At 33.5% G+C, this 27,758-nt stretch overlaps 2 protein-coding genes and 1 pseudogene across 2 annotated transcripts; 2 read left to right on the top strand and 1 right to left on the bottom strand.

The window, feature by feature from the left end:
• Positions 1-825: 825 nt before the first annotated feature.
• On the top strand, positions 826-2,146 carry LOC120201301. Its single transcript, XM_039201935.1, has 4 exons — positions 826-972; positions 1,064-1,102; positions 1,199-1,503; positions 1,765-2,146. Exons 1-4 carry the CDS (start codon positions 826-828, stop codon positions 2,078-2,080), a joined length of 807 nt encoding a protein of 268 aa, XP_039057866.1. The 3' UTR covers positions 2,081-2,146.
• Positions 2,047-16,424, bottom strand: LOC120201300 (annotated as a pseudogene).
• A 6,831-nt stretch (positions 16,425-23,255) lies between these two features.
• Positions 23,256-24,985, top strand: LOC120201356 (probable indole-3-pyruvate monooxygenase YUCCA4). The gene is made up of 3 exons (XM_039201984.1): positions 23,256-24,033; positions 24,122-24,493; positions 24,767-24,985. Exons 1-3 carry the CDS (start codon positions 23,392-23,394, stop codon positions 24,983-24,985), a joined length of 1,233 nt encoding a protein of 410 aa, XP_039057915.1. The 5' UTR covers positions 23,256-23,391.
• The last annotated feature ends 2,773 nt before the right edge of the window (positions 24,986-27,758 follow it).

Genomic DNA, 27,758 nt, shown 5'->3' with positions numbered 1-27,758 from the left:
CCATGTAATTATCATCTTTGTGTCAAGTCGGTGATGTAATGATCATTTTTCGATGTCTTCTTTGATCACTTAAGATATTGATAAATTTATCTCATTGTCTATTATCATCCCATCACTTTAGATTTTATCTAGATCATTGTAAAATTCATAAAACTCAACGTTAAACTCAAAACTCATGAAACCCCAAATCATTCTTATTTATAATATCCACCATTTGATCAATGTAGAACCAAGATATAAAGTTCGCTTCCTTCTTCTTCTCCTTTCCACTGTTGAGATTTAGAAGAAGATGCTACATCATTGAGAAATCAAATGAAATTTGAAATAAATGGTTCTTTCACAAGAAAATAAAATTGAGGTTATTTCATAATTTTAAAAAAAATGTGTGATCATAACTTAACGTCAAAATGATCAAGAAAAATAAAAAATGTAGTGAGTAAATTGAAAATTTTAAATTTTAATGATCAAAATAAAAAATTTGAGTGATAAATTTTTTAATTTACATGGTTATAAAGAAGTTTAAAATTTTTAATTATTCATAAAAAAACAAATATATATTGTGACCATGATGATTGGAAGGCCCATCTCACCTCTCAAGATGCTCCAAGCGGAGCACTACATATTTTGTCACGTGTCCGCATCTGCAATCAGAAGATCCTATTGTCATCAACAACTGCCTTTCCTTCTCCACAGAATTCGTTGGTTAACGAGAACGAGAGAAAGCTCTGGAAACGGTTGAGGATCACCATCAGAAGAAGAAAGCTAAAGACATCATAGTAGAAGTATAGCCGGGGTCTCATGCGCCCATGCCCTCACTTCAATAGGATGGGAAGTTGTTGTGCTCGAGAGAACTGGCACTCCCTCCAACCGGCAGCCCAACCGATGCCGGACTGGGGCTGGACCCTTTGTCTCAAACACTCATTACCAGGGTTTAAAAAAACGGTCTGCGACCGCGATTTCAGCCGCGATATAGTAGTTTTGTCGCCGTCCGAATTACCCGGCCGCAATCACGGTAAATCCGAAATAACGGAAAACGCGACCGCCATGGCTCGGCAATCCCCAGCTCCTCCACCAGGCCACCTTGCTCCTCACTATCGATCAGGTATATGTGAAATTAACACTTTTGGTGTGCTTTTTTGATGATTGGGACTATCAAGAATTGACATTTCATTTATTCTGGAAATGGGTTCTTCAATAGAACCAAGCAACAGATGATGCTACAAAGGAGAGCTGGACGCTGACAAGAGGTGAGGAATTCAATTTTAGAGCAGCGCATTGGGCTGATCTCCATGGCCTTTTATACAATGCATTGTCACCTGATGTGTTCTTCTGGGGTCATCAATTTATCTCTTTCACCGTCTCTGAGGCCAAATCCCATGTCAAAGTTAAGGTTAAGCTTCTTCGAAACAATAACATCGTTGAGATAGATGGTTATATACTCATTGCAGCAGATGGGTGCCTCTCTTTAATCCGCCAGCATTTTCTCCCTGACCTTAAATTGAGGTATTTCAATATATATATAGCTTAATCAGACTTAGTGCAATGCTGCACGATGTAGTTAGTATAATGTTGTTGAAGGTGTTACTCGGTTCTAAGTCCATAGTGAATGCTAGTTAGATTCGGGTGTAAAGAGTTGAATATGGATGTTGTGACACGAGTAATTTTTCATGTATCCGGAGCGTCTTTGGAGATTCTATGCTCGTATTCATGTGTAGAACATCCTTCTTCGTTGAAATGGCAAACAATGAATAATGCTCATTGCAGGTATTCAGGTTACTGTGCATGTAGAGGTGTTCTTGATTTCTCAGGAAAGGAGGATTCAGAAACCATTAAAGGCATCCGAAAAGCAGAAGCAGTTTTTGGCAAATGCCTTGAGAATTGGGGAGTGGAAAATTTACACTCGGCGCTGGAAGAATATAGTCCACTAGGTTACCTGTTACCTCTAAACAAGTGCTGCACTCACGGTGGCTGGGTCAGAATAAGCAAGGCTTGCATCTCTCTGACCAAGAGCCGTTTTGATCCAAAGAAAGCAAGTCCGAATAGTTATAAGATCATGAAATGTGGAGCTCATTTCGGATAACTGACGCATGAAACAGGTTGCATTCTCACATAATCAAATTGCTATTTTCTTCTAAGATCATGAAATTACACTTGTCATAACCATTTTTTTTTTTGTAAAACAATTAAATATTATTTTTAAAAACAATTATGACTTTAATTTGAAAAAAATGGGTGATTTTGAATTGATTTGAATAAAATTAAAAAGAGTCGCCATCAACCTTTGGGTTAGGTAGGTCGAATACCTAAAAACGTCTTTTAAAACAATTTTAAGAAAAATCATTTTTTAAGACAAGATTCGGTCTGCGTTACCAAAGATTCATTTAAATGGATTCGGGAGTCGGTTACGTGCGGGGAAGGGTAAACACCCCCACAACGCCCAAAATTGGTACTGTGTCGCTTACACATCGTTGTAAATGGTGGAAATTATAAATCAAATATAAAGTTAAAATATGATCTATTTATCGAACGTTGATTAATTTGCTTCGAATTAAATAATTAGAGAAAATTCTTTAACTCGAAAAGAAATCTCGAAATTAGCAATCCTCCATCGGGAAAGCTAACTCGACTATTTCTCATCCATAAAGAATATTTCCCTCTTGATAAAATGTGAATCGAATATAAATAAAATTGACGTTTGCATACAACAAAATAAATTGATTAACTAAAACATGAATCGAAAATAAAATGGAAAAAAATTTGAAGTTTATATTTACATAAAGTAAAATAAATTACTATTTAAAATAACACACATTGCATCATTTGCACAAATTAACAAAATGTACTCAACTTATTTTAAGTTACTATGTCGTTAAAATACCGTATCGGATCGCACCACTTCGACCAAGTGATACTTTCCACGCTCATTCTACGCATACGTGTTCTTAAAGTATTTGGACAATATTTAAATAAAGAAAAATGGAAATAAATAGAAATAGAAATATGTGAAATAATATTTACAACAAATAAAATTAAACATATTTAATTACATATGGTACAAATAGATACATAACATGAAAAATGTACATACATAGGGATTAAAATAAAAGAAAATTAATATTACAAACCAAACTATAATGACAAAAAAAGTACTTTGAATTACAAAAACCCAAATAACAACATATAAACTCAAAGGACCAAAATAGTACAAACATGAATTTCAAAGGACTAAAATGAAATAAATAGAAATATGAAGGGATTAATCGGTAAATAAAAAAACAGAGCCAAAATCAAAATATTAAACATTTACAAGCACTAGAAATGAAAATAAACCATAAACAACATCTAGGACTAAACTGCAATAACCAAAAACATGAAGGCCGAATCATAATTAAACCAAAAGTAAGATAATGACTAAAATAATAGATTTATAACTATCATAGCCAAATTTGAATATCAGAGAAAGTACACAACACCTAAGATCAGTGACTAAAATATAATATTTTAAATGTCAGAGATAAATTCGAAACTCAGCCAAAATACATAACATATAAACTCAGGGGCTAAAATGAAACTATTACAAACATTGGGACCAAAGTCAAATATCCACAAAAATGACATAACATACATTAGTAGGACTAAAATATAAACAAGGAAACATAGATGCTCAAAACAAAAGAAAATAAAATAGACATTAAACAAACATCAAACAATGACTAAAATAGAATATATACGAATATGAGACCAAACTCAAATAACAGTAAAGATAATAAAATGCATGGGATCAATGATTAAATTAAAATATTTGAAAATATTAAATCCAGAATCAAATATAGACAAATATGATATAAAACATGAACAGGGACTAATATATAACATTTGCAAATTTCAAGACCAAATCCGAATATCAAAGGAAAATGCACAATAAACTGAAACAGTGACTAAAACGAAATAAATATAATATCACAACCAAATTATAATGTCAGCAAACATAATATACAAATTAATGACTGAAATGCAATCATTAAAAACTAAAAGGCTCGAAATAAAACAATAATAATTTCATTAAATGACTTAAATAAAGCATTACAAAGGAGAAGGGACCTAAACTGTAGTTACCCCATGCTTGCAAAACACGGGTGCCCAGACCCTTGAAACGGCGCCGTTTGGTCAAATTACATAAGCCCAAAAACGGGCATTCATTCATCCATCCTCTCATTTGCCTCTCATCCAAAGAAAACAGAAGTGAGAGAGTTTTAAAACTCTCTCAACTTCTTCCCATCGGGGAAGAAAGGGCCGCCTCATACCGGCGGCTATCCCGGAGGCCCATGACGGCCGGCACGGCAGTGCCCGGCGGTCGGAGGAAGTAAACAGTCTCAAAAGACCCCCCTCCTTTACCCTCAACCCGAAAATCACCCCTACCTAACCTAAAACCGACCCTAAACCCTTAAATCTAAGGTATACCTTTTGAGAAAACAAGAAACCGGTGACCCTTCCTCCTCTCGATGACTTCTCCGATCAAGGTATGGTCTCCTCCCTCTCTATTTCCCTCTTGGTTTTTTCATTTTTTTTTGTTTGGTTCGAGTAGTTCTCTTTTTTCTTGTTTTTTTTTTCTGGTTTTTTTTTTCTCTCCCTGAACCCGAATGCCCCCTCCTTTCATTGCATGTATCTTCCTTCTTTTTGTTGTGGTTGCTGAATGATGATATCTAGAACTTAGGGGAATTATGGGTTGATTTGGTAGCTGGTGAAATCCTGAACTTTCGGGATTTAATTTGTTTTTAAATGGGTTCACTGTTGATGATATATATATATTTTGGTTGGTTTTGCTGTTCTTCACTGTTAATAGATTGATGGAGGGACCTTCGGTCACTGTGGATGCAGGCAGCCGGCGTCAGAGGCTGTCGGCGAGGGTACGCTCGGCTTGAGCGGCGGCGGCGAGGGGACGCTCGGCTGAGAAGCTGGAACGTCAAGCGGCGGCTGGAGCTGGAAGGCCAAACGGCTGAGCTGATGATATTTTAGGGTTTCAAACCCTAAGCTCTGCGTGATCTGGACCGTTGGATGGGTCCAGATCCAACGGCCAGAAATGAGGCGGCTGGAACATTGAGATGAAACCCTAGCTGGGTTGTCAAGTGGGCCGGTTCGGGTCAATCTACTGGGTTGTTGGACCGGGTCTGGGTTTTGATTGTAGTTGGGCTTAAGTGGATGGCCTGCACAAAATGTTGTAATATGTAATTAATAAACATAATAATAATAATAAATAATAATAATAATAATAAAATTAAATTAGATAGGAAAGACCCGGACAAAAACGGGTGTCTACAGCTGCCCCTCTTTGCACATTCTTGTGTTAACAAGAATAGGGCAAAGACGACAAGACATCACGTTTTTGTCTGGTTCTCTCCTTTTTAAACTTAGAAATTGGATAATGTTGGTTGTTGGGGACGACACTGCTCATACGTGATGAAGAGTTCTTGGCCATCTAAAGGTGATAACACGGTTCCTACATGATGAGGACAGCTGGTTATCTAAGGGTGACACGGCTCCTACGTGATGAGGAGGTCTGGTCGAGAGATGACACGGTTCCTACGTGATGAGGACGGCTGGTCATCTTTAGGAGTGGTGATAACTTAGTTCCTACGTGATGAGGACGGCTGGTTATCTATGGTTGACACGGCTCCTACGTGATGAGGAGGTCTGGTCAGGGGATGACACGGTTCCTACGTGATGAGGACGGCTGGCCATCTATGGTTGACATGGCTCCTACATGATGAGGAGATCTGGTCAGAGGATGACACGGTTCCTACATGATGAGGACGGCTGGCCATCTATGGTTGACATGGCTCCTACATGAAGAGGAGATCTGGTCAGAGGATGACACGGTTCCTATGTATGAGGACTACTGGCCATCTCTAGGGATAATGGTTTCAAGGGAGACCAACTCAAAGATGTGTTTCAATAGAAACAAACTCAAAAATTGGATTTTGATAAAAATTGTCTCAAGGGAGACAAAATTCGTTTCAAGAGAAACGATCTCAAAGATATTTGCTTTGTTTCAAGTGAAATAAACTCCAAGATAAGTTTTTTCAAAAGCAACTGTCTCGAAAGAGACAAAATTCGTTTCAAAGGAAACAACCCAAAGATGACATTTAAAGGGAATTGTCTCAAGTAAGACAAAATTTGTTTTAAGGGAAACGTTCTCAAATATCGGTGTTTCATGGGAAATTGTCTCAAATGAGACAAAATTCATTTCAAGGGAAACGATCTCAAAGATGTTTGTTTGTTTCAAGGGAAACAGATTCAAAGATGATAAATTTTGTTTTTCAAATAAACAAACTCAAAGATTTTTCTCAAAGAAACTGTCTCGAGAGACACAAAATTTTGTTTCCAAAGAAAGAGATTCAATGATTGATTTTTTTTTGTTTTTTTTTTTGAAAAGACATTGTCATAAGAGACAAAACTTTGTTTTTCAAAAAATGGTATCTTAGTGAGACAAAATTTTGTTTCCAAAGAAATAGCCTCAAAGATTTTTCTTCAAAAGAAATTGTTTTAAGGGATAAAACATTGTTTCCAGAGAAACAAACTCAAAGATGATCTTGTTTTAAGAGAAAATGTTTCAAAAGAAAATGTTTCAAGTGAAACGACTCAAAAATAGTTTTATTTCAACTGAAACAAACTCAAAGATTTTGTATTTCTAGAGAAACTGCCTCAAGGGAGTCAAAATTTGTTTTAATGAAAACAATCTCAAAGGTGGGTAGTTTTAAAAGAAATGGTCTAAACGATCTCAAAGGTTGGTATTTTCAAAAGAAGTTGTCTCGAGAGACAAAATTTTGTTTCAAAGGAAACAAACTCAAAGATTTTTTTCAAAAGAAATTGTCTTTAAGAGATAAAATTTTGTTTCAAAAGAAACATACTCAAAGATGAATCACATCTTAAGTGAGACCAAATTTGTTTCAAATGAAACAATCTCAAAAGTTAGTTTTTCATTAGAAACTGTCTCAAGAGAGACAACATTTGTTTTTAAAGAAATAGACTCAAAGATGATTTTGTTAAGAGAAACAAACTCAAAGATTTTCAAAATGAACATATTCAAAGATTTACTTCAAGAGAAACTGTCTCAAGAGATACAAAATTCATTTTTAAGAGAAACAGATTCAAAGATTTTTGTTTCAAAAAAACAATCTCAAAGATCTTTTCACGAAATTGTCTCAAGAGACAACACTTTGTTTCAGACTCAAAGATTTTTCACGAAATTGTCTCAAGAGAGACAAAACTTTGTTTCAAAATAAATAGACTCAAAGATTTTTTTCAAAAGAAACAACTCAAAGATTTTTATTCAAAAGGAACAAACTCTAAGATTTTTTCAAGAGAAACTGCCTCAAGAGAGACAAAATTCGTTTTAAGATAAAAAGATTCAAAGATTGTCGATATTGTTTATATGGAAATAATCTCAAAGGTGTTTTCAAAAGTGTTTATTTTGTTTCAAATGAAACAATTTCAGGATTTGTTAAAAGGGGAAACTGTCTCGTGCGAGACAAATCAGCTTTGAAAATCTCAAGTGATATTAATTTTGCTTTAAGTACAACAACCTTGAAATTTGTATTATGAGAGAAAATGATGTCTCAAGCGAGACGAAATTTGCTTTAAGATATAATCTCAAATGAGACAAAATTTGTTTTTAGAGAAATTGTCTCAAGCGAGACAAAGTTTGTTTTTGAGGAAACGATCTCAAGTGAGATCAACTTTGTTTAATGTGAAACAAATTCGAAATTTGGATCTCAAAGGGAAAAGGTCTCAAGAGAGACGAAATTTGTTTTGAAAGAAACAACAATCTAAGGTGAGATTAATTTTGTTTTTAGTCAATCGAATTCAAAATTTGTATCTCAAAGGAAAAATGTCTCAAACGAGACGCAATTTGTTTTAAAATTCTCAAAATTTGTGGAAAATGTCTCAAGCGAGACAAAATTTGTTTTAAAGAGAAAGTTGTCTCAAGCGAGACAAAATAAAATTTGTTTTTAAGAAATCTATCTCTAGTGAGACGACACTTTATTTATTATTATTTTATTATTATTTTTTAGAAAGAAAATAATCTCAATAGCTCAAAGTTTGTCTATTAATTCCTGCATGTTGAGGAAACGTCTTCAGAAGATCTGATTGTTGACTTCAGGAAGCCAAATATGTGGATTGCATTGTTCTTTCAAGTTGAAAACATCTGGTTATTTCCGAGCTCTTATTTCCTGAAAAGATCAGAATGATGCATTTTTGACTAACTATCTTGGATGTTATGATAGATGTCAATATGAAATTTATTTGATTTTTTTTTTGAATTTTTCCTCAAGTGAGGAGAAAAATGTCTTTAATACACATGATGATAAATGTTTGATACAAATTTTATGTATTATGTATGTATGTGTATATATGTATGTATGTATGTATGTATGTGTTGATGTATGTTTTTCTCGAGCTGAAAGAAGAATGGTTGCGAGAGCAGTCTTCACTATATCATTGATTCAGTTTGTCTTCATTTCCACCATGGTGTACTCTTGCAAACCTTGACCTGAGACCATTTGTTTGTCCCATCAAATTTTGTCCAAAAATTAGCTTTCTCTTGCCCCAGCTTCGATTCTGAGCTTCGGTGAGATATTTTTTTGAATTCCAAGATACGCCTCCAGAGAGATTATCTTATTTGAAAATGTTTTTCTTCTTCTTTTATTTTCAAAAGTCTGAAAATATCAATAGTTTTGAAAAATGTTTAATCAAAAGTTTTGAAAATATTACCCCTTTTTAGGTTTCACAATTGACAAATCATAGAACAAGAGTTCATTGGATATCAAAGAATTAATTACAATTGTAATCCTTCAATAAATTATAGCTATTTGACAAGTGTCAAGATCAATGCTATCTTTGAGAGATGGTTAAGTAAGGAAGGATAAAAAGTCTCAAGTGGTTATTTTTGGTCAAAAGTATAGTGTTCTCATTTATTTGATGTTCACTGATCTGATGGAGTAGCTTCTGTACTCAGTTATTGGAAGTGTTCTCTGACTCCCAACTCTCATGTTCCCATTCATGTTGTGTGATGCCTCATCAAGGGATTTGAGCAATCGTCTCCTATGTAATAATCTTCATATTCGAGCCGCCCTTTCAGGTTTTCAACTCGAATCCTCCTTTGGTTTCAAGACGTTACTCAGAATTTTACGTCTTTAACCCCTTTTGTTATTTTTCTCTATCATGCATTAAAGATTTTAGAAAATCTTTATAAGTAAAATATTAATCCTGATAGGCGGGATGAAATATGAGGATAGTCTCTTCCGCTTAGAAATCCATGTATGATTAGAAGGGACTTGTAAGGCACGTAATGTAGGTCATGGTTCAGGGTTATGAAAGAAAGGGATAAAAGGCCCAAACATGTGTTTTAAGGGTATTTGAACCAAGGATCAATTAACTCTGATGCCTTCGATCTTGTTTTGCTCAATTTGAATCTACTCGCATGTCTTTCTCTTGATGTTTTATGATCTTCGAGTCAAGTGATTCTAGAGTGATTGTGTTTGATTAATCTCACGGTTTGAAGCTCAATGCGTCATTTGAGTCAGGAGACTCTTTGTCTGTGTTCTTTGTCCTTTTGTTCTTTGCTTTTCTTTGATTTTGCTTTGATTTTTCTCTTTGCTCTTTGTTTTTTTCTTTGGTTTGATCTTTGCACTCTGCGTCTGGTTCACCTTTCGGTATCTCATTTGGATCAATTTTCTTCACTCAGATTTCCTTCACATTGCCCCCCAGTGTGGAGGGTGATCCTTGGTTAGGGTTGAATCAAAAGAAATATCATTCAGGCTCAAAGGGACACAAGGGATATATTTTCTCCTTTTGTGAAGGGATAAAGAAATAAAGCCGTTCATCATCTCATACACAGAAGTCCTTGCAGAAGAGGTATCCCCAGGGGATAGATTTTCAGGATTAATTTTTTTAAATGAAAACAGTAATTAATGCATGATAGAATTATTTTGAATTAATTCTATTTTTTTCTTCGCTTCTTGCTCTCAACATGTCTCAATTGCTCATGCTCGTCTTCAGAAAATTGATGCGAGATGCCCCACACTGTGTCTTCTTTGTAGGAAGGTTTATGTTCAAGTGAACATCTTGTACTCAATGTCTGTAGGTTTTATTGGTAGAAAATGTTGGTTCTACGTCTAAGAAGACGATGATGACTTTATTGGCTCAAAGAAAGGTATGGGTATGACTTTTGTGTCTCAAAAAATAAATACAGTGTTTCAAGGTGGAAAGAATATTTCAAGGTCTCAAAGAGAGGGAATGTTTCAAGGTCGAAAAGAATATTTCAAGGTCTCAAAGAGATAGAATGTCAAAAATTGGTTATTTGGTAGTGACTAGGAATTATTTCGGGTAAAAAATCGAGAGATTTTATTTTGGGTTTTAGACAGGATAAAAAAGGGTCTAATCTTGCCATATGTCAAAAATCTATAATTCTTGAAGAATTAAAAGAATATGTAATTCATTCGATATTCAAAGAACTAAAGATTAAAATTTGTTCAATTATTTAACCTTAAAAGGTAGCATCATTTCAGTCATCAAAGATTAAAAATATTTAAGCAAATATTGAAGAAAGAACAAAAACGAGTTCAAACAAAACAATCTCTATGGATGCAAGTGGTTGATGCAATGACTTCTCTGGCTTAGTATTAGGATACCCCTGAATAAATCATATTATGGATTTTGTGTTTTAGTGTCTTGCAGTTCTCAGTGGAAGGAAATTGTGCACTGGATCAACATCGTAGACCTCAGGGAACGATGACTCTTTTCTCGAACCATCCTGGAAGACTCAATCGAACAAGCTTCTATCGTGTTGATTTCAGCTTCTTGTTTATATTCTCAATATGGTCACGTGATCAGGATTACTTCCACTGACTTCTCCACAAATTGATCTCATGTTTTTATGAATGATGCATATGAAAATGCTTAAAAATAAAATATATATGCAAAATAAAAGATGCAAATGCAGATGGAAAATGTTGACCCCAACGATGAATATCATAGAATAGTCTTCACCAGAAATAAAAGTTTTCACATTACAAGACAATCCAATTTACAAACATGTCTTCGCTTAGATGGTGAGCCTGGAATGGATCACTGCTTCATATCGGATCTTCGTCCTCAATAATGATGCCCCTCAAGCGCTCTGTAATCTGACTCCGTTAATGCCTCGGTGGTAGTGAGGTCGGTGTATCGCTCTTTGATAACTAGCGATGAAATGATTGTAGATAAGACTCCACTGCTAGATTACTCCTTGAATCAGTGGATCATCATCTCAGTACCAAATGATGCACGATCTTCGAGCTCACTGCTTCGTCTCGGATCATTGTACTTGGAACCGATGCCCCTCAATGCTCTGTAAACTAACTCCATTAATACCTCGGCTATGCTGAAATTTGTGCTTCACTCCCTGATGGTTAAAGATGGAATAATTGTGGATGAGAATCTACTGCTGGATTACTCCTTAGATCAGTGGATTATCATATCAGTCTCGAATGATGCACGATCTTCGAGGAAATCTCATTCTTGTACTCTGGACTTCTTTTAGCCCTCGATGCATGTCTTTATATGTGACTGCTTGATTGAAAAACTTTTATCTCTTCTTGAGAAGATTTTCTCATGGATATCCCCTTGCGGATCAACATTTTCATATTATAACATGACGATGCAATGCAATGCAAAGAATGATGAAAAATGACAAACAAAATAAATAAGTTAAGGTGTAAAAACAAAAGAGAAAAACGAGTTAGTACATGTAGAATAATTTATACGGATAAAAATGTTATTCAGAGATGAATATAACACCTACCCCGTCATGATATCTACCCAAACATGCTTTCAATTAAATAACAATCCTGCCCGGACATGCTATCTACCCAAAATGATCTATTTTCAAGAAATTGGTCCTAACCGCATGGTATCTAGTCCGCATGCTTTTATTTAACTTAATTTAAAGCAAAAAGGAAAGGTTCAGAAATGCTCCTCCTTTGTGTACACTTAGTTTGGGTACCTACTGACGGACAGAGGTTCGATATAACTATACCTAGGGTGATCGTTCTATGATTCACTATATGCTTGGTTTCGGCTCTAACGGAAAAAAGGGACTCGAATTGTCCTTGATGTCGGTGCCCCCTTGGGCTGCCAGACCCTCTATCCTTACCCATTACAGGTTTCAAACGGAACGAGTTCAATTCGAGGGGATTCATTGCCTTATACCCGTACGAGGAATAAATCCCTACGAAGGTATAAGGTATGTATCCCATGGGTTATTTGCTAAAACTCATACGAAGAATAAAATTCATACAAGAGTAAAGCATTCACCCCAACTAATTTGGATCGAAGCTCATGTCGAGAGCTTATGTTATGCAAATGTATATGATGTGTGTGAGGAGGAACATACCTACCTTTGACTCAAAATGAAAAGAAAAAAAAAACTCGACAAAAATTTGGACAGCCTGAAAGCAAAAAGATAAAATGTTAGTATGATAATTAAAAATGAAGCAATTAAAACTTCAATAAATGGATCATAAATTAACTAAAAACTAGAAATCATAATTTCCACCAAGATGACAATATGTAAACGACATACAGCCTGACTCTCAAAAAAAGTCCCCAGCAGAGTCGCCAAGCTGTCATAACCATTTTTTTTTGTAAAACAATTAAATATTATTTTTAAAAACAATTATGACTTTAATTTGAAAAAAATGGGTGATTTTGAATTGATTTGAATAAAATTAAAAAGAGTCGCCATCAACCTTTGGGTTAGGTAGGTCGAATACCTAAAAACGTCTTTTAAAACAATTTTAAGAAAAATCATTTTTTAAGACAAGATTCGGTCTGCGTTACCAAAGATTCATTTAAATGGATTCGGGAGTCGGTTACGTGCGGGGAAGGGTAAACACCCCCACAACGCCCAAAATTGGTACTGTGTCGCTTACACATCGTTGTAAATGGTGGAAATTATAAATCAAATATAAAGTTAAAATATGATCTATTTATCGAACGTTGATTAATTTGCTTCGAATTAAATAATTAGAGAAAATTCTTTAACTCGAAAAGAAATCTCGAAATTAGCAATCCTCCATCGGGAAAGCTAACTCGACTATTTCTCATCCATAAAGAATATTTCCCTCTTGATAAAATGTGAATCGAATATAAATAAAATTGACGTTTGCATACAACAAAATAAATTGATTAACTAAAACATGAATCGAAAATAAAATGGAAAAAAAATTGAAGTTTATATTTACATAAAGTAAAATAAATTACTATTTAAAATAACACACATTGCATCATTTGCACAAATTAACAAAATGTACTCAACTTATTTTAAGTTACTATGTCGTTAAAATGCCGTATCGGATCGCACCACTTCGACCAAGTGATACTTTCCACGCTCATTCTACGCATACGTGTTCTTAAAAGTATTTGGACAATATTTAAATAAAGAAAAATGGAAATAAATAGAAATAGAAATATGTGAAATAAATATTTACAACAAATAAAATTAAACATATTTAATTACATATGGTACAAATAGATACATAACATGAAAAATGTACATACATAGGGGATTAAATAAAAGAAATTAATATTACAAACCAAACTATAATGACAAAAAAGTACTTTGAATTACAAAAACCCAAAATAACAACATATAAACTCAAGGACCAAAATAGTACAAACATGAATTTCAAAGGACTAAAATGAAATAAATAGAAATATGAAGGGATTAATCGGTAAATAAAAAAACAGAGCCAAAATCAAATATTAAACATTTACAAGCACTAGAAATGAAATAAACCATAAACAACATCTAGGACTAAACTGCAATAACCAAAAACATGAAGGCCGAATCATAATTAAACCAAAAGTAAGATAATGACTAAATAATAGATTTATAACTATCATAGCCAAATTTGAATATCAGAGAAAGTACACAACACCTAAGATCAGTGACTAAATATAATATTTATAAATGTCAGAGATAAATTCGAAACTCAGCCAAAATACATAACATATAAACTCAGGGCTAAAATGAAACTATTACAAACATTGGGACCAAAGTCAATATCCACAAAAATGACATAACATACATTAGTAGGACTAAAATATAAACAAGGAAACATAGATGCTCAAACAAAGAAAATAAAATAGACATTAAACCAAACATCAAACAATGACTAAAATAGAATATATACGAATATGATGACCAACTCAAATAACAGTAAAGATAATAAAATGCATGGGATCAGTGATTAATTAAAATATTTGAAAATATTAAATCCAGAATCAAATATAGACAATATGATATAAAACATGAACAGGGACTAATATATAACATTTGCAAATTTCAGGACCAAATCCGAATATCAAAGGAAAATGCACAATAAACTGAAACAGTGACTAAAACGAAATAAATATAAATATCACAACCAAATTATAATGTCAGCAAACATAATATACAAATTAATGACTGAAATGCAATCATTAAAAACTAAAAGGCTCGAAATAAAACAATAATAATTTCATTAAATGACTTAAATAAAGCATTACAAAGGAGAAGGGACCTAAACTGTAGTTACCCCATGCTTGCAAAACACGGGTGCCCAGACCCTTGAAACGGCGCCGTTTGGTCAAATTACATAAGCCCAAAAACGGGCATTCATTCATCCATCCTCTCATTTGCCTCTCATCCAAAGAAAACAGAAGTGAGAGAGTTTTAAAACTCTCTCAACTTCTTCCCATCGGGGAAGAAAGGGCCGCCTCATACCGGCGGCTATCCCGGAGGCCCATGACGGCCGGCACGGCAGTGCCCGGCGGTCGGAGGAAGTAAACAGTCTCAAAAGACCCCCCTCCTTTACCCTCAACCCGAAAATCACCCCTACCTAACCTAAAACCGACCCTAAACCCTTAAATCTAAGGTATACCTTTTGAGAAAACAAGAAACCGGTGACCCTTCCTCCTCTCGATGACTTCTCCGATCAAGGTATGGTCTCCTCCCTCTCTATTTCCCTCTTGGTTTTTTCATTTTTTTTTGTTTGGTTCGAGTAGTTCTCTTTTTTTCTTGTTTTTTTTCTGGTTTTTTTTTCCTCTCCCTGAACCCGAATGCCCCCTCCTTTCATTGCATGTATCTTCCTTCTTTTTGTTGTGGTTGCTGAATGATGATATCTAGAACTTAGGGGAATTATGGGTTGATTTGGTAGCTGGTGAAATCCTGAACTTTCGGGATTTAATTTGTTTTTAAATGGGTTCACTGTTGATGATATATATATTTTTTGGTTGGTTTTGATGTTCTTCACTGTTAATAGATTGATGGAGGGACCTTCGGTCACTGTGGATGCAGGCAGCCGGCGTCAGAGGCTGTCGGCGAGGGTACGCTCGGCTTGAGCGGCGGCGGCGAGGGGACGCTCGGCTGAGAAGCTGGAACGTCAAGCGGCGGCTGGAGCTGGAAGGCCAAACGGCTGAGCTGATGATATTTTAGGGTTTCAAACCCTAAGCTCTGCGTGATCTGGACCGTTGGATGGGTCCAGATCCAACGGCCAGAAATGAGGCGGCTGGAACATTGAGATGAAACCCTAGCTGGGTTGTCAAGTGGGCCGGTTCGGGTCAATCTACTGGGTTGTTGGACCGGGTCTGGGTTTTGATTGTAGTTGGGCTTAAGTGGATGGCCTGCACAAAATGTTGTAATATGTAATTAATAAACATAATAATAATAATAAATAATAATAATAATAATAAAATTAAATTAGATAGGAAAGACCCGGACAAAAACGGGTGTCTACAACACTGATTTTGCAGGCCATGTTGCTTGAGCTGACATGATTATACCCACAATCACTCCGAATAGTCCAAGTGCACTGCCAAAAATCTCAAATCACAAGAATCTTCACAAAAAGTGAGGAGTTTTGAGCATCAGACAAAGCACAGCTGCTTCCAATTATCCCAACACACAATCTGTCCTCAAAACAATAGGTACACAGAAATAAGAAAAATATTTATTTAGATACCGTTTTTAAAGATTTGAGATATAGACAAGGATAAGTAGGCAAACCCGCAAACAAGGTTGGCAAAGCCAACAATAATTCCAGAAGCAAAGATTGCATATCCAGCTCTCAGAGACTCTGGTGCATATATTTGTGATGATGGAACACTCTCTTTGTTTGTAAAATAATTGCCACAATAACACCATAGATAGCAACAGCTTCACAGAAGATTACGCTGCAATGAGAACAGTATTGAGTAAAAAAGTTAATATAAAGTTAATATATCCATAGGCATAATACAACATTACAAGATCGGAAATACTGAGAAAAGTTCAACCCTATAGAAACATATTTAAGAAATCATCAAATTAAAAACGTCCAGCTGAAATCTTCGATTCTATTCATGTCTCATGAAGCCATCCATTCTAATCTAAAACTCATCCAACGGACACAGACAGTAAATGACTGCCCTTTTTGCCTTATAGCCCAATTTGATTTTCCAACCGATAAACATCATATAGAGCCAGGGCCTAGAATATAAGCAAGCTTAGTGGTTTCAATCAAACATCCGATTTTCAAAGGCCAATAACGAAATTTAATGTATTTGTAAACTGTAGAACTAACTAACTAATAATTAGTGTTTATGAATTATAAGAAATCGATGCATTTCCAGATCAAATGGCGCAATAAAAGCTAAAACCAAAAGATAAAAAAATTACCTAATGAGATTCTTGTAAGTGATTCGAGGAGCTTTAATAGAGGTCAGGCACCGATCAAACTACTTCCAGTTATATAAATTCCCCTACAAATATATAAAAATAAATAAACAATTTAATACGTATTTCATAAAAATAAACATATGAATTATAGAAAAAGGGAAAAGATAATTAAAGAAGAAGGGAACTAGGCGGCGCCGAGGACAGATACGCCGATGGCAATGGCGATACCGATAGCGGAGAAAGTATAAGGCTAAATCTTGATGAGAACGGTGGACCAGGAGCTTGAATCTGCCATTTTTCTGTTAATTTGCTTTACTTCTTGATCCGATGATCTGTTGCTCTTTGAATGGATCTTATGAAATCAGGGAAGAGAGATGAGCTCTGGAAAATGAGAAGGCGCGAAATTTCATGCTTCAGTTTACAGACGCCGTCGTTTTGTGGATTTTCAGTTTGTTTTTGTATTAGCGCCTTTTATTTTTAGGGCCATTGGGCTTTTTGTTTTGTTTTCATTTCGGCTTTTTAGTCCATTAAAGTTCCAAATTGTGGCCCACATTTTACCAAGAAAAGAAGGAATAAGGACGAAAACCATAATATGCCCATATCGGATAACGGAGATAAAGAGAAAGGAGAAAGAGAGAAGAAAGGAGAGGAAGAAGGAAGCTATTGATTGGTATTGTAACTTTGTTTCTTCTTCTTTCTTTCTTTTTAACTTTGTTTGTATATTAATCAATGGATTCTTTGACATCGACATGATTCAGTTAATGGCTTCAAAGCTTGTGTTATTTCGTTTCTGTATTCTCTTCATGATTTAATCGTTTATGGCTTGTTCATGTTGTCATTGAAGTAAATGTCTACTGGAATTAGGATTAGTTTCTGGGTAATTTATATTTTGTTCATGTTGTTTTTAGACCTGATCTGCTGCATCCGCATAAGCTCTTTGGGTTAATTGCTTTCTAGCCCTTGCCATTTTTTGTCATTTCTTGTAAGGTTATATTATGTTCTTTCTACCGTAGAATTGTGCCTCGGCCGATCAAAGTGAGAAAGCAATTGGATGAGAAGGTGAGGACTAGGCTTAGCCGATTCAGGTTCATCTCCAACCCGTTTAAGCAATCAAATTAGGATTCGAGTTGGGTAAGCACCTCTTTGGGTAAAGTTCACCGTAGGTTCTAAACTATGTTCTAAATTAGGATTCGAGCATTTCATAATTCGGAGGTCTCCTACGGAAGTTGTTCTTAACCAACTATCCTACCTCCTCCTTACCCCATTACATATGGAAATAAAGATCAACTAATTTTTTAAACTTTCACAAGGTATAAAATATCGAATATTTAGAAAATAATCACCGTAATGTTTTTATGACCATAAAATTCAAGAACTTAATGGTTTTTTATAATAGTTAGATAAATTTAATGACCATCTTGTATTTCAACAAAAATTAATAATCATTTTGTAACAGTTTTTTAAATTTAATGATCATTTTATAATATTGTAGTGATTATTTTATAACATTTTAATAATCATTTTTGTTTTAGAAATATATGGAAATGAAAACCTTGAGGCCTAAACAACTAAAACATAGTTACTCTTTCAGATCGTCGCCGCCGCTACTGGTTGCTTCCCTTTCAGCCTTACTTTTTCCTTATCTTGTATTATTCATCGTCCTTTTCACACCGCCTCCAGGTTTGTTTGGAATTTCAATCTCTTACCTTGTAATAAACAAGGGTTTTTTTTTTAATTCTATGTTGCAAATGTGTAATCTTGTTTCCAAAGACTCTGCGTTTCAATTGCTTCCTTTGAAGGGGTTCCTTTACAATCATGAAATAGTTTATCTTTTGAATAAAGTCCGACAGATTCGTAATCTGTTTTAGGGTAAAGGTAATCATGAAAATTCGATTTTTACTGGATCAGTCAGTTCCATTTTCTCTGGATTGATGACCTCCGATGCTTAGAACATTATCTTCCGCTAATGTTTAGCCAATTCAATCTTCAAGCTTTATTAAAACCCAAAAGGTAAACCATGGAATTCGGTTAGGTCAGTTAAAACTAGATAGATCAGGTCGGTAGGTTAAGTTAGTTATGTGTGAAAGACAGATCAAACCGGATGTAAATCCAAAGATGGGGGGCAAATGGGAATTTAAGAGGTGCAGAGTGGTAAGCAAAGGCCTCTGCCAAAATTACGTGTGTAGACGCAGATGGGTCGCTGATCTGATCAGCTGGCGGATTCCGTTCTGTTCCAACGTCAAGGGGGACCCTTTACCCTTCACTATTCTCCTTAGGATATGTTAATGTCATATCACGTTTCACAATACTCTTCAGAGGTGTTTGGATCAAGGAATGTAGGATTTCCATGAGAATAGAATCCACGTTCCCATGTTTGATTGGTCGAGAATCTCATTCCCTGTAATATTTTGTAATATTTTATTATTAATAGTAGATTTTTTGGAATATATTACCGGAAATGTCATTACCTCCCTTTTCTTAAGTATTGTAATATTACCGACGTTTTTGATTAAAATGCCTTTATTTTTTTTTCAAAAATATCATTCTTATGTCATTGAATAATAACAATTCTACGAATGTTAAATTATAAATTTATCCTTAAACTATTTTAGATTTACAAAAAAAAATCTACAATTAAAATTTTATATGAAGTTAAGGGGTTAAAATAAAAATTTACCCTTTCATTAAACCTTTTTATATTTTCAATTTTGTAATATATATATATAAATTTTATGAATTTAATTTTTTTTAAAAAATATATAAATATTTTTCAACTTGTTAAAAAACAAATATATAATAAGGACAATTTTCCAATAATCTTTTATTTCTTTAACTAAATACGGTAATCTTACATTCCTGCTAAACCAATCAAACACAAAATACAACATTCTCAGTAATCCTATTTCCTGGTAATCTTAGATTATCACTGTAATCTTACATTCCGTGAACCAAACACACCCTCGCATGTCATTTAAGGTGGGTCTCAAACATAAATTTAATAATTTTGATTCTGATTCGATCATATAAGATTAATTATTTAAAAATAAATAAATTCTTAAAAATAAATAAATTCAAGTCGAATTTAGATTTAAGTTGAAAATATTTCGACTTACTGACAAAATTGAGTGTGTCACGAGTTAAATACATATTTTTACTCGAAAAGATAAAATACGTTTCAAGTCAAATAAAATTTCTTTAAATTTAGATCAAATCAAATAATAAGCACTTTAATGTATATTGTTTTAATTTAAACAAAATATTGTCATTTAATTAATTGATGGCATATAAAATTGTACATATTTTTATTTGTCTAGAGAGAAAGATGGGGTTGTGCTGAGTGCCCACTATTCCACTGAATTGAACCTTTCTGCAAATTAAAATAAAGGGTTGCTTAGACCTTGAATACTTTATTAAGTTGCAAAACCCATTCATGATTACATCTAAATTAACAAAGAAAGAAGACAATGATATAAGCATGTGGTTAAATCATAACTAGTTAAACACATTCGATCTCTGATTTTGTGTTATGATTATCGATTCATAATAATTTATTATATTTTAAATTTTATATCATTGGTCGAATCGTTCGGATTATTAAATTTTTATTTAAACATTTAATTCGATTCGATTATAATAATATTATATAAAATTTATATAACATCGCAAAAATACGTTTAAATCGTATATGATAAACTCGAATTTAAAATCTAAAACGTTATTATCGTTTAAACAAAGCTTAGTTAGCAAGCTTTGGGATTTCAATTGAATAAGATAATGAAAAATCTAATAGCATAATGATTGGAATGATTTGAGTCAATTGCATAATCTTCATCATTTCTTCATCTCCATGCCTAATTTTATTATTGATAAATCACATATTTTTAATTATTTTTTGATAATTTTTATATTTTATAATTTAATATATATTTTTTATATATTAAAGCAGAGACTATGGTATTGGTCAATATTCAATACTGAATGCACGTTTTAAGCTGGAATGTCGTATAAAAAACTATATAGTATATGCATTTTATATAATTGTTTGCTTGCATTATTTTAACATATCTGTGATCTATTTTTAAAAATAATTTTAATATCTTTAATATATATTCTAATTAATATAATATATTTCATCGCATAATTGAAAAATGTGCGAGTCAAGACTCACGACTCCGACTCCACTGTCCCTTTGGTGTATCGTTAGCTTTGGACAATTCCATGCTTTGTAATTTCTTAGAAGGAATTTAATAATAATGTACCGAAAGAAGGCGGGTGTGAGTACTCTTGAAATTTTATATTTTTTTACTCTTCATAAAATTTTATAAATACAAATTTTCGATCTTTCTTAAAATACGAAAAAAATATTTAAAATATATGATAGTTTTTTAAAATTTTCAAAGGGACGATTGCTCCCTCTCATCTCTCTTGCGTCCATCGTAAGTGTGAAAATAATTATTAATTTTAGTAATTATTTTCATACTCTCATCGTATTTTTCTTAATAAATCGAAAATGTTGTTATATGTTTTATTTATTTGAATTTTATTATTTAAAAGTATCAATTTACATTATATGATTGAATCTTCGGTCTATTTTAAAATTTCAAAAGTTATATATTAATAATTAAGTTTATTAATTTATTAAAATAATTTATTAATTAATGAAAGCCTTTTTAAAAGAAACATGTAAGAAATTTCGTTTGTTTATTAAATAGGTTTTTTTCTTTTTCTTTATTAATATGCGTAACGGTGGACGTAATTGCTCTTATTGCATGGCTAACGTACGAAGCCAGTGCACATGTTCTTCAAGTCGGTTGATAATAAGATTTTTTTTTCTGAAAAGGAAGATTATATATAGAGATAGGATCTAATCTATATTTATCCGATAATTGTATTTTTATTTAAAATTAATAAGTTTTAATAACATAAATGGATTACATCTTATATATTTGTACATATAAGCTTTAGTTCCCGCTTATGCTAGAGATTTTAAATTTTATTTTTAATATATTTATATTAATTAAATTTAACATTGTCTTAATAAGTGATAAATATTTATGTACTTTTAGAATATAATAGGATTATGATCCAATTACACCGTGTAATTTTTTTTGTTATATATATATATATTTTAAGACCGTTGGATGAGTGAAAATAAACGATTGAAATTAACTCATTTTTTTTTCTTCTTCAGTGAATATCTTCTCTCATTAATATATTTTCACTCGTCCAACGATCTTTAATCAATATAAAAGGAAAAGAATTTTACATAATATAATAAAATCCTATCCCAATATAATAATTTATTATATATTATTATTATTTTTAAATTTATTATATTAATTATCAATTAATCTAACGTGATCAAAGAACAATTAATTCTTTTAAGATATCAATATTAAAAGAAAATAAAATAGAGAATAGAAGAGAATAAAAGTCGTTCGACTAATTTAAAATAATTATTGTTATTAATGATGAAGGAAAATATATATATATATATATATATGAGTGGGTGATATAGGAGAAAATGGTTTAGGATTTATTATAAAAATTAAATTAAATTCACATATTTATAAATAAATTATTACCGCACATTAATACACAAGTATGAAAATCTTATACTTTGAACCTACAAAGTAGATTTACACATAAGCATCATTGATCGATAAATTCATCGAATTTAAATAATTTTGTATTAAATCATTATAATATTTTAACAAAAAATGAAAACATTTTAAACATTTTCATAAAAAAAATATTTAAAATATCCAAAAGAGACTCAAGTTTGCTGTAGTTAAAGCACCAAATTAGTAAGCATCTAATATGCTATAGTTAAAGTACTATGGTTGTTCGCCTAAATGCAATTTAAAAAAAAATAATTTAATATAATCACAAAATAGTATAGGTTTAGATTTTCTTTAATATATTGATAACATAAACACATTTTATATGTATTATTGCTCGAATTCAAAATTTTAAAGACTATTAATATTTTCTTTTACCACCAAAATCACTTAATAAATTCACCTAAATGCAAATTTAATATTATTGAAGCAAGGTTTTTTAAATGCTACATTATAAATATATTGTTGTTCTTCTCAGAGGTTTTTAGTTCGAGCTGCTATGTGTATGTACAATGTTAGTTGATTGAGAAAATTCTGAATATATATTATATAGTAATTACTTTAAACTAATACAAAAATAGAATAAAATTATTAGAGTTAACGAATAGATCATGTTTTTAATTTTTTTTAAAAAAGTTTAATATTTTTATTAATATTTTTATTTTTTCTTTAATATAATTTAATATTTCTATTAATAATTTGAAAGTCCCAAATTACTTCTTTCTTACTGCCAATACCCTTTTTCACTTCAATATTTACTCGTTTATTTGGTGCATCAAAAGCTCTCCTGCTCGCCAGTCTTCCCATTGACCCCTGCTATTATCTTTATTCCTTGGGCACTTTTCGTCTGCCTTTATAAATCCCACCTCATCTATCATTTTTCTCAGTATGTAGTGAGAAAAAAATAAAACAGGGCTTTACAGAGTGAAAAGTACAGAGGATTTAGCAGAAAATAAAAGAAGAAAGGCCCTTCTTTTTCCTCTGTGTTTCCTTCTTTTTAAGCTTTACTTCTCTATCCATTTCCCTGGGATTATGGGTTCTTCTCAACAACAACAACATCATCACGACGACTCGAACTGCGTTCGTGTTCATGGACCTATAATCGTAGGCGCAGGGCCTTCCGGTCTAGCAACATCAGCTTGCTTAACTCAACATGGGGTGCCTTCCATTATCCTTGAGAAAAGCGATTGCTTGGCTTCTCTATGGCAACACCGAACTTATGATCGTCTCAAACTCCACCTCCCCAAACAGTTTTGCCAGTTACCTCTCATGGGTTTCCCTCGAAATTTCCCAAAGTACCCGACCAAGCGCCAGTTCATCTCCTACTTGGAATCCTACGCTTCACACTTCTCGATTCACCCGAGGTTAAACCAAGCCGTGCAAAGCGCCGAGTACGATGATGTTTCGGAGGTTTGGAGGGTTCAAACTCAGGACTCCGAGTACATTTCGAGGTGGCTTATCGTTGCTACCGGCGAAAATGCCGAGCCTGTTATACCAGACATTCCCGGGATCAACAAGTTCCACGGCTCTGTCGTTCATACCAGCGAATACAAGTCCGGTTTCGAGTTTAAAAACCAAAGGGTTTTGGTCGTCGGATGCGGCAACTCCGGCATGGAGGTCAGCTTGGACCTTTGTCTATACAATGCAATCCCTCACATGGTTGTTCGGAACACGGCAAGTCCTGATTCGATTTTGTCTGAAAATCTTTGTCAAAAAGACATTATATGTTCGTTGTTGCTGATGTTATCTTCCGTTTCTGCAGGTGCATGTATTGCCAAGGGAAATGCTTGGTTTCTCAACATTTGGGATTGCAATGTCATTTCTCAAATGGTTCCCACTAAGGCTAGTAGACAAGTTCCTGCTGCTGGTATCCAATTTCATCCTAGGCAACACCGACCGAATCGGTCTCCGGCGGCCAAAGACCGGTCCAATCGAGATCAAGAACGTCACGGGAAAGACGCCGGTGCTGGATGTCGGGGCATTATCACTGATAAAATCTGGGAAAATTAAGGTGATGGAAGGTGTGAAAGAGATAACAAGGAATGGAGCAAAGTTTGCGGATGGACAAGAGAAGGAGATTGATTCAATAATCTTGGCGACTGGGTACAAAAGCAATGTGCCTACTTGGCTCAAGGTAATCAGACACTCAGTTGTTTTACATTTCGTTTAGTTTTTAGTTCTATCTTGTTGTGAATCACACATCACTTTCTGCCCCCACAACCCAACAAATCTCTTCTTTTCTCCCTGCCAAAAAAAAGAGTAAATAAATAAATAATAACAAACCTCTCTAAATTCCTTAAATTTTATTAAGTGGTTCATGACATGTAACTATCATCAAATAATATGTCGATATTAAATTAATATTAATATCGAATTTGATATCGGATAATTTTATTCGAAATTTCAGAGGTGTGAGTCGTTTTTCAACGAAGATGGGATGCCGATAACGCCGTTTCCTGACGGATGGAAAGCCGAGAAGGGGTTGTACACGGTTGGGTTCACAAGAAGAGGGCTCCAAGGAACGGCTTCCGACGCCGTTAAAATTGCTATAGACATTGCTCAACAATGGCGGCCAATTAACAACAACAGTTGTAATTCTCATGTTATCCAGCTCAAAGGAAGATGATTCCATGGAGGAGGGGGGATGCAATGCTTTTCTTTACTACCCTTCGTTCTAGAATATTGTAAATGTACCAATTTTGTTGTTGCAAAGGAGTTTTGCATATCCATCCATCCTTTGACCTATTATGATGGGTTATTATTATTATGATGATGATGATGTAAGATTGTTAACTTTGTACAAATTAATTTCATAAATAGAATATGTTTTCAATATTTGTCTATAAGGTTGTCTTTGAAACGAAAGAATATTAATACTTTAGAGTTTATACATTAATTGGTCGAGTAGTTAAGAATATTTTTATTGTCTAATTCAAATCTGACATTTACTTTGAAAATATAATATATCTCTACTTTTAATATTTTAGAATATCAATACTTTAGAGTTTAGATACATAGAAATACGATCGACCACGATATTCTATATTAAAAAGATAAAAATTACAAACTAATTTATCACTGTTATGTAGAGTACACAGATGACCATGATAATTGACATTCAATTATAAAATGTGTGTTTATATTGGATATCATATTGATTAAACCAAATTCGATTTGTGTAAATAATTAAGGTTAATGGTATCGCGTGAGCTACTATTAATAATTTTTACTGTTCCTCGAGGGTTGACTTAATCATATCCCACATCGTGTACAAGATCCCTGAGGCACAATTCAATGTGAATTTTCCTTTCCGAAATTGTGTATATGTATCATGGCAATGGATCCACAAAATCTGGGATTACTCATTATATTGACTTCATAGCTGACCTCAAGATCCACATCTCATAAGTGAGATTAATTACAATAGCAGTACGTATGCTTAAAATTTAGTAAAAAATAAAAAACCAACAATTAGTTGGTCTAGTGAGATGAGGTACTAGGTCCCTTAAGCAAGGTTAAGGATTTGAATACTGACGTTTGTGAATGGAGCAAACTGGGTTGAGATGGTCTCCCTCGCCTCTGCAGTATCCGATAAGATTAATCAGTCAATAGATCGGATACCATTAATTAATTCAAAAAGAAAATTAGTAAAAAAACAATCAAAGCATGTACCAATCATTCATGTCCACTAAAAAACCTAAACAATTAACCACCTTTGAATAATGTAAACAAATTAAGTCACAAAAAATAGATATAGATCGAGAAGATTGTCGTAATAATTATCTCATTAAAACTTTTAAATATATATATATATATATATAATAATATACTTTTATTTTCTAAAATTTTATAAATTTAATCTCCTGTCGTAAAATGATATGTATATTTCTACCCACAAATATTATTAATAAGACGGCATGTCGAAATGCATGCGAGGAAAGTAAAGGTCAAGAAGACTTGTCATCAAAGCTATTAGTATGAATCTATATGGTAGAACCTAAATATTTTTGCTTTATTATTATTAATTAGATAAAAGGATGGACCGACTTTCTTGCTACATAGCTTTAACCACATTAGGTCCTTGAATAGTGCCTTTCATTATTAGATAGTAGCTATTGAACTTGGTTGTTTGAGTGTGTACATGCTCCTTTTTCCTAATTAACGTATAATTTGGTCAAAAGACATCACAAAATTAAATACATATTTAAACACCCTGTAGACACAACTATTCAAATCTAAAACTTTAAAGGAGAATAACATTTGCTTTAACCACTAAATGTGTTTAATATTAATACATATGTAAACACGTTCGAACCCTCTGGAACTAGACTCCTACACATATGTATGGTTTTTTACTATTCTCTGATAATTGAGGCAATGATGGAGCAATCTGACCTCTCTTTCATTGACATCATATACATATAATAAAGTGTACGAAGCTCTATGAGAATGGGATTGATAACTCTGCCTCCTTCCTCTATTTCTTCACATTACCGTCACCTTTTGTTCATTGCACATTGCTGATGCAATTGCCAACGCTGCTGCCGCCATGAGACAACTTTTAGATAAGAAGGAGAAGTATATTCTATATAAAATAAAATTCCTTACCCACAAGAGTTAAATGCTATTTTCTCTGATTGAAAAAAGACGAAGGAGGAGTTATATGTTTTTGGAGCATTGAATTGGAAAATCCCTACCACACGCTTCCAGTGCGTTACGGTATTCAGGCACTTACGTTACTCCTTCTGACTGACATTTTCGCAGTCAGGTGGCAGGCAGATTTTGCATGGTTTAATGATCAAGCAAATAAACACTTTTCTGCTACACGCGCCACCATGCTCCACATCCTCAGAGCATGTTTCAAAAGACCTATGAGGGTACTTATCAAAAGGGCGACGCGTGGGAAGAACTCGCTGGGGGTGACGATGAAGAGGGGGCGTATCTATGCAAAGCATAGGTTGGCATGAGATGGCATGTAAATGTACTGATCGAAGAAACTGGTGGTCTGTGACATGCATGCATGCCCCCAATGGGGTTCTCTCTTCATTTTTCTGGGTTTTAAACCGATGAATAAATATGAGGTTTTCCAATCATGCAGACTCTGAAAAGGACAAATTTGGTTTACTGTTTGGAAATTTTCTTCTTCTCTGGATCTTGATGATGGACCCGAGAGCAGAGCAAGGGGGCCACTTGATCTGAGTGGCATTTTGCCTGACATTATTTAGAGAAGAAATAATATGCTTATGGGAAGAAAGAGACATCTCCATACCTACGTCCAGTGTTTCAATCTCATTTTCTGCCACACGACAACCTATATTGTTTTACACTAAATTACTAACATTATATTTCATATAGCCAGCTTAATTAAATAAATTTATTTATTTAATAAAAAATAATTT

The sequence above is a fragment of the Hibiscus syriacus genome, unplaced genomic scaffold (genome assembly GCF_006381635.1).
Source record: "Hibiscus syriacus cultivar Baekdansim isolate YM2019G1 unplaced genomic scaffold, ASM638163v2 tig00007179_pilon, whole genome shotgun sequence".
Lineage (NCBI taxonomy): Eukaryota > Viridiplantae > Streptophyta > Magnoliopsida > Malvales > Malvaceae > Hibiscus > Hibiscus syriacus.
The sequence above is the reverse complement of the archived record's forward strand: the minus strand, read 5'-3'. Positions and strand labels throughout refer to the sequence as shown.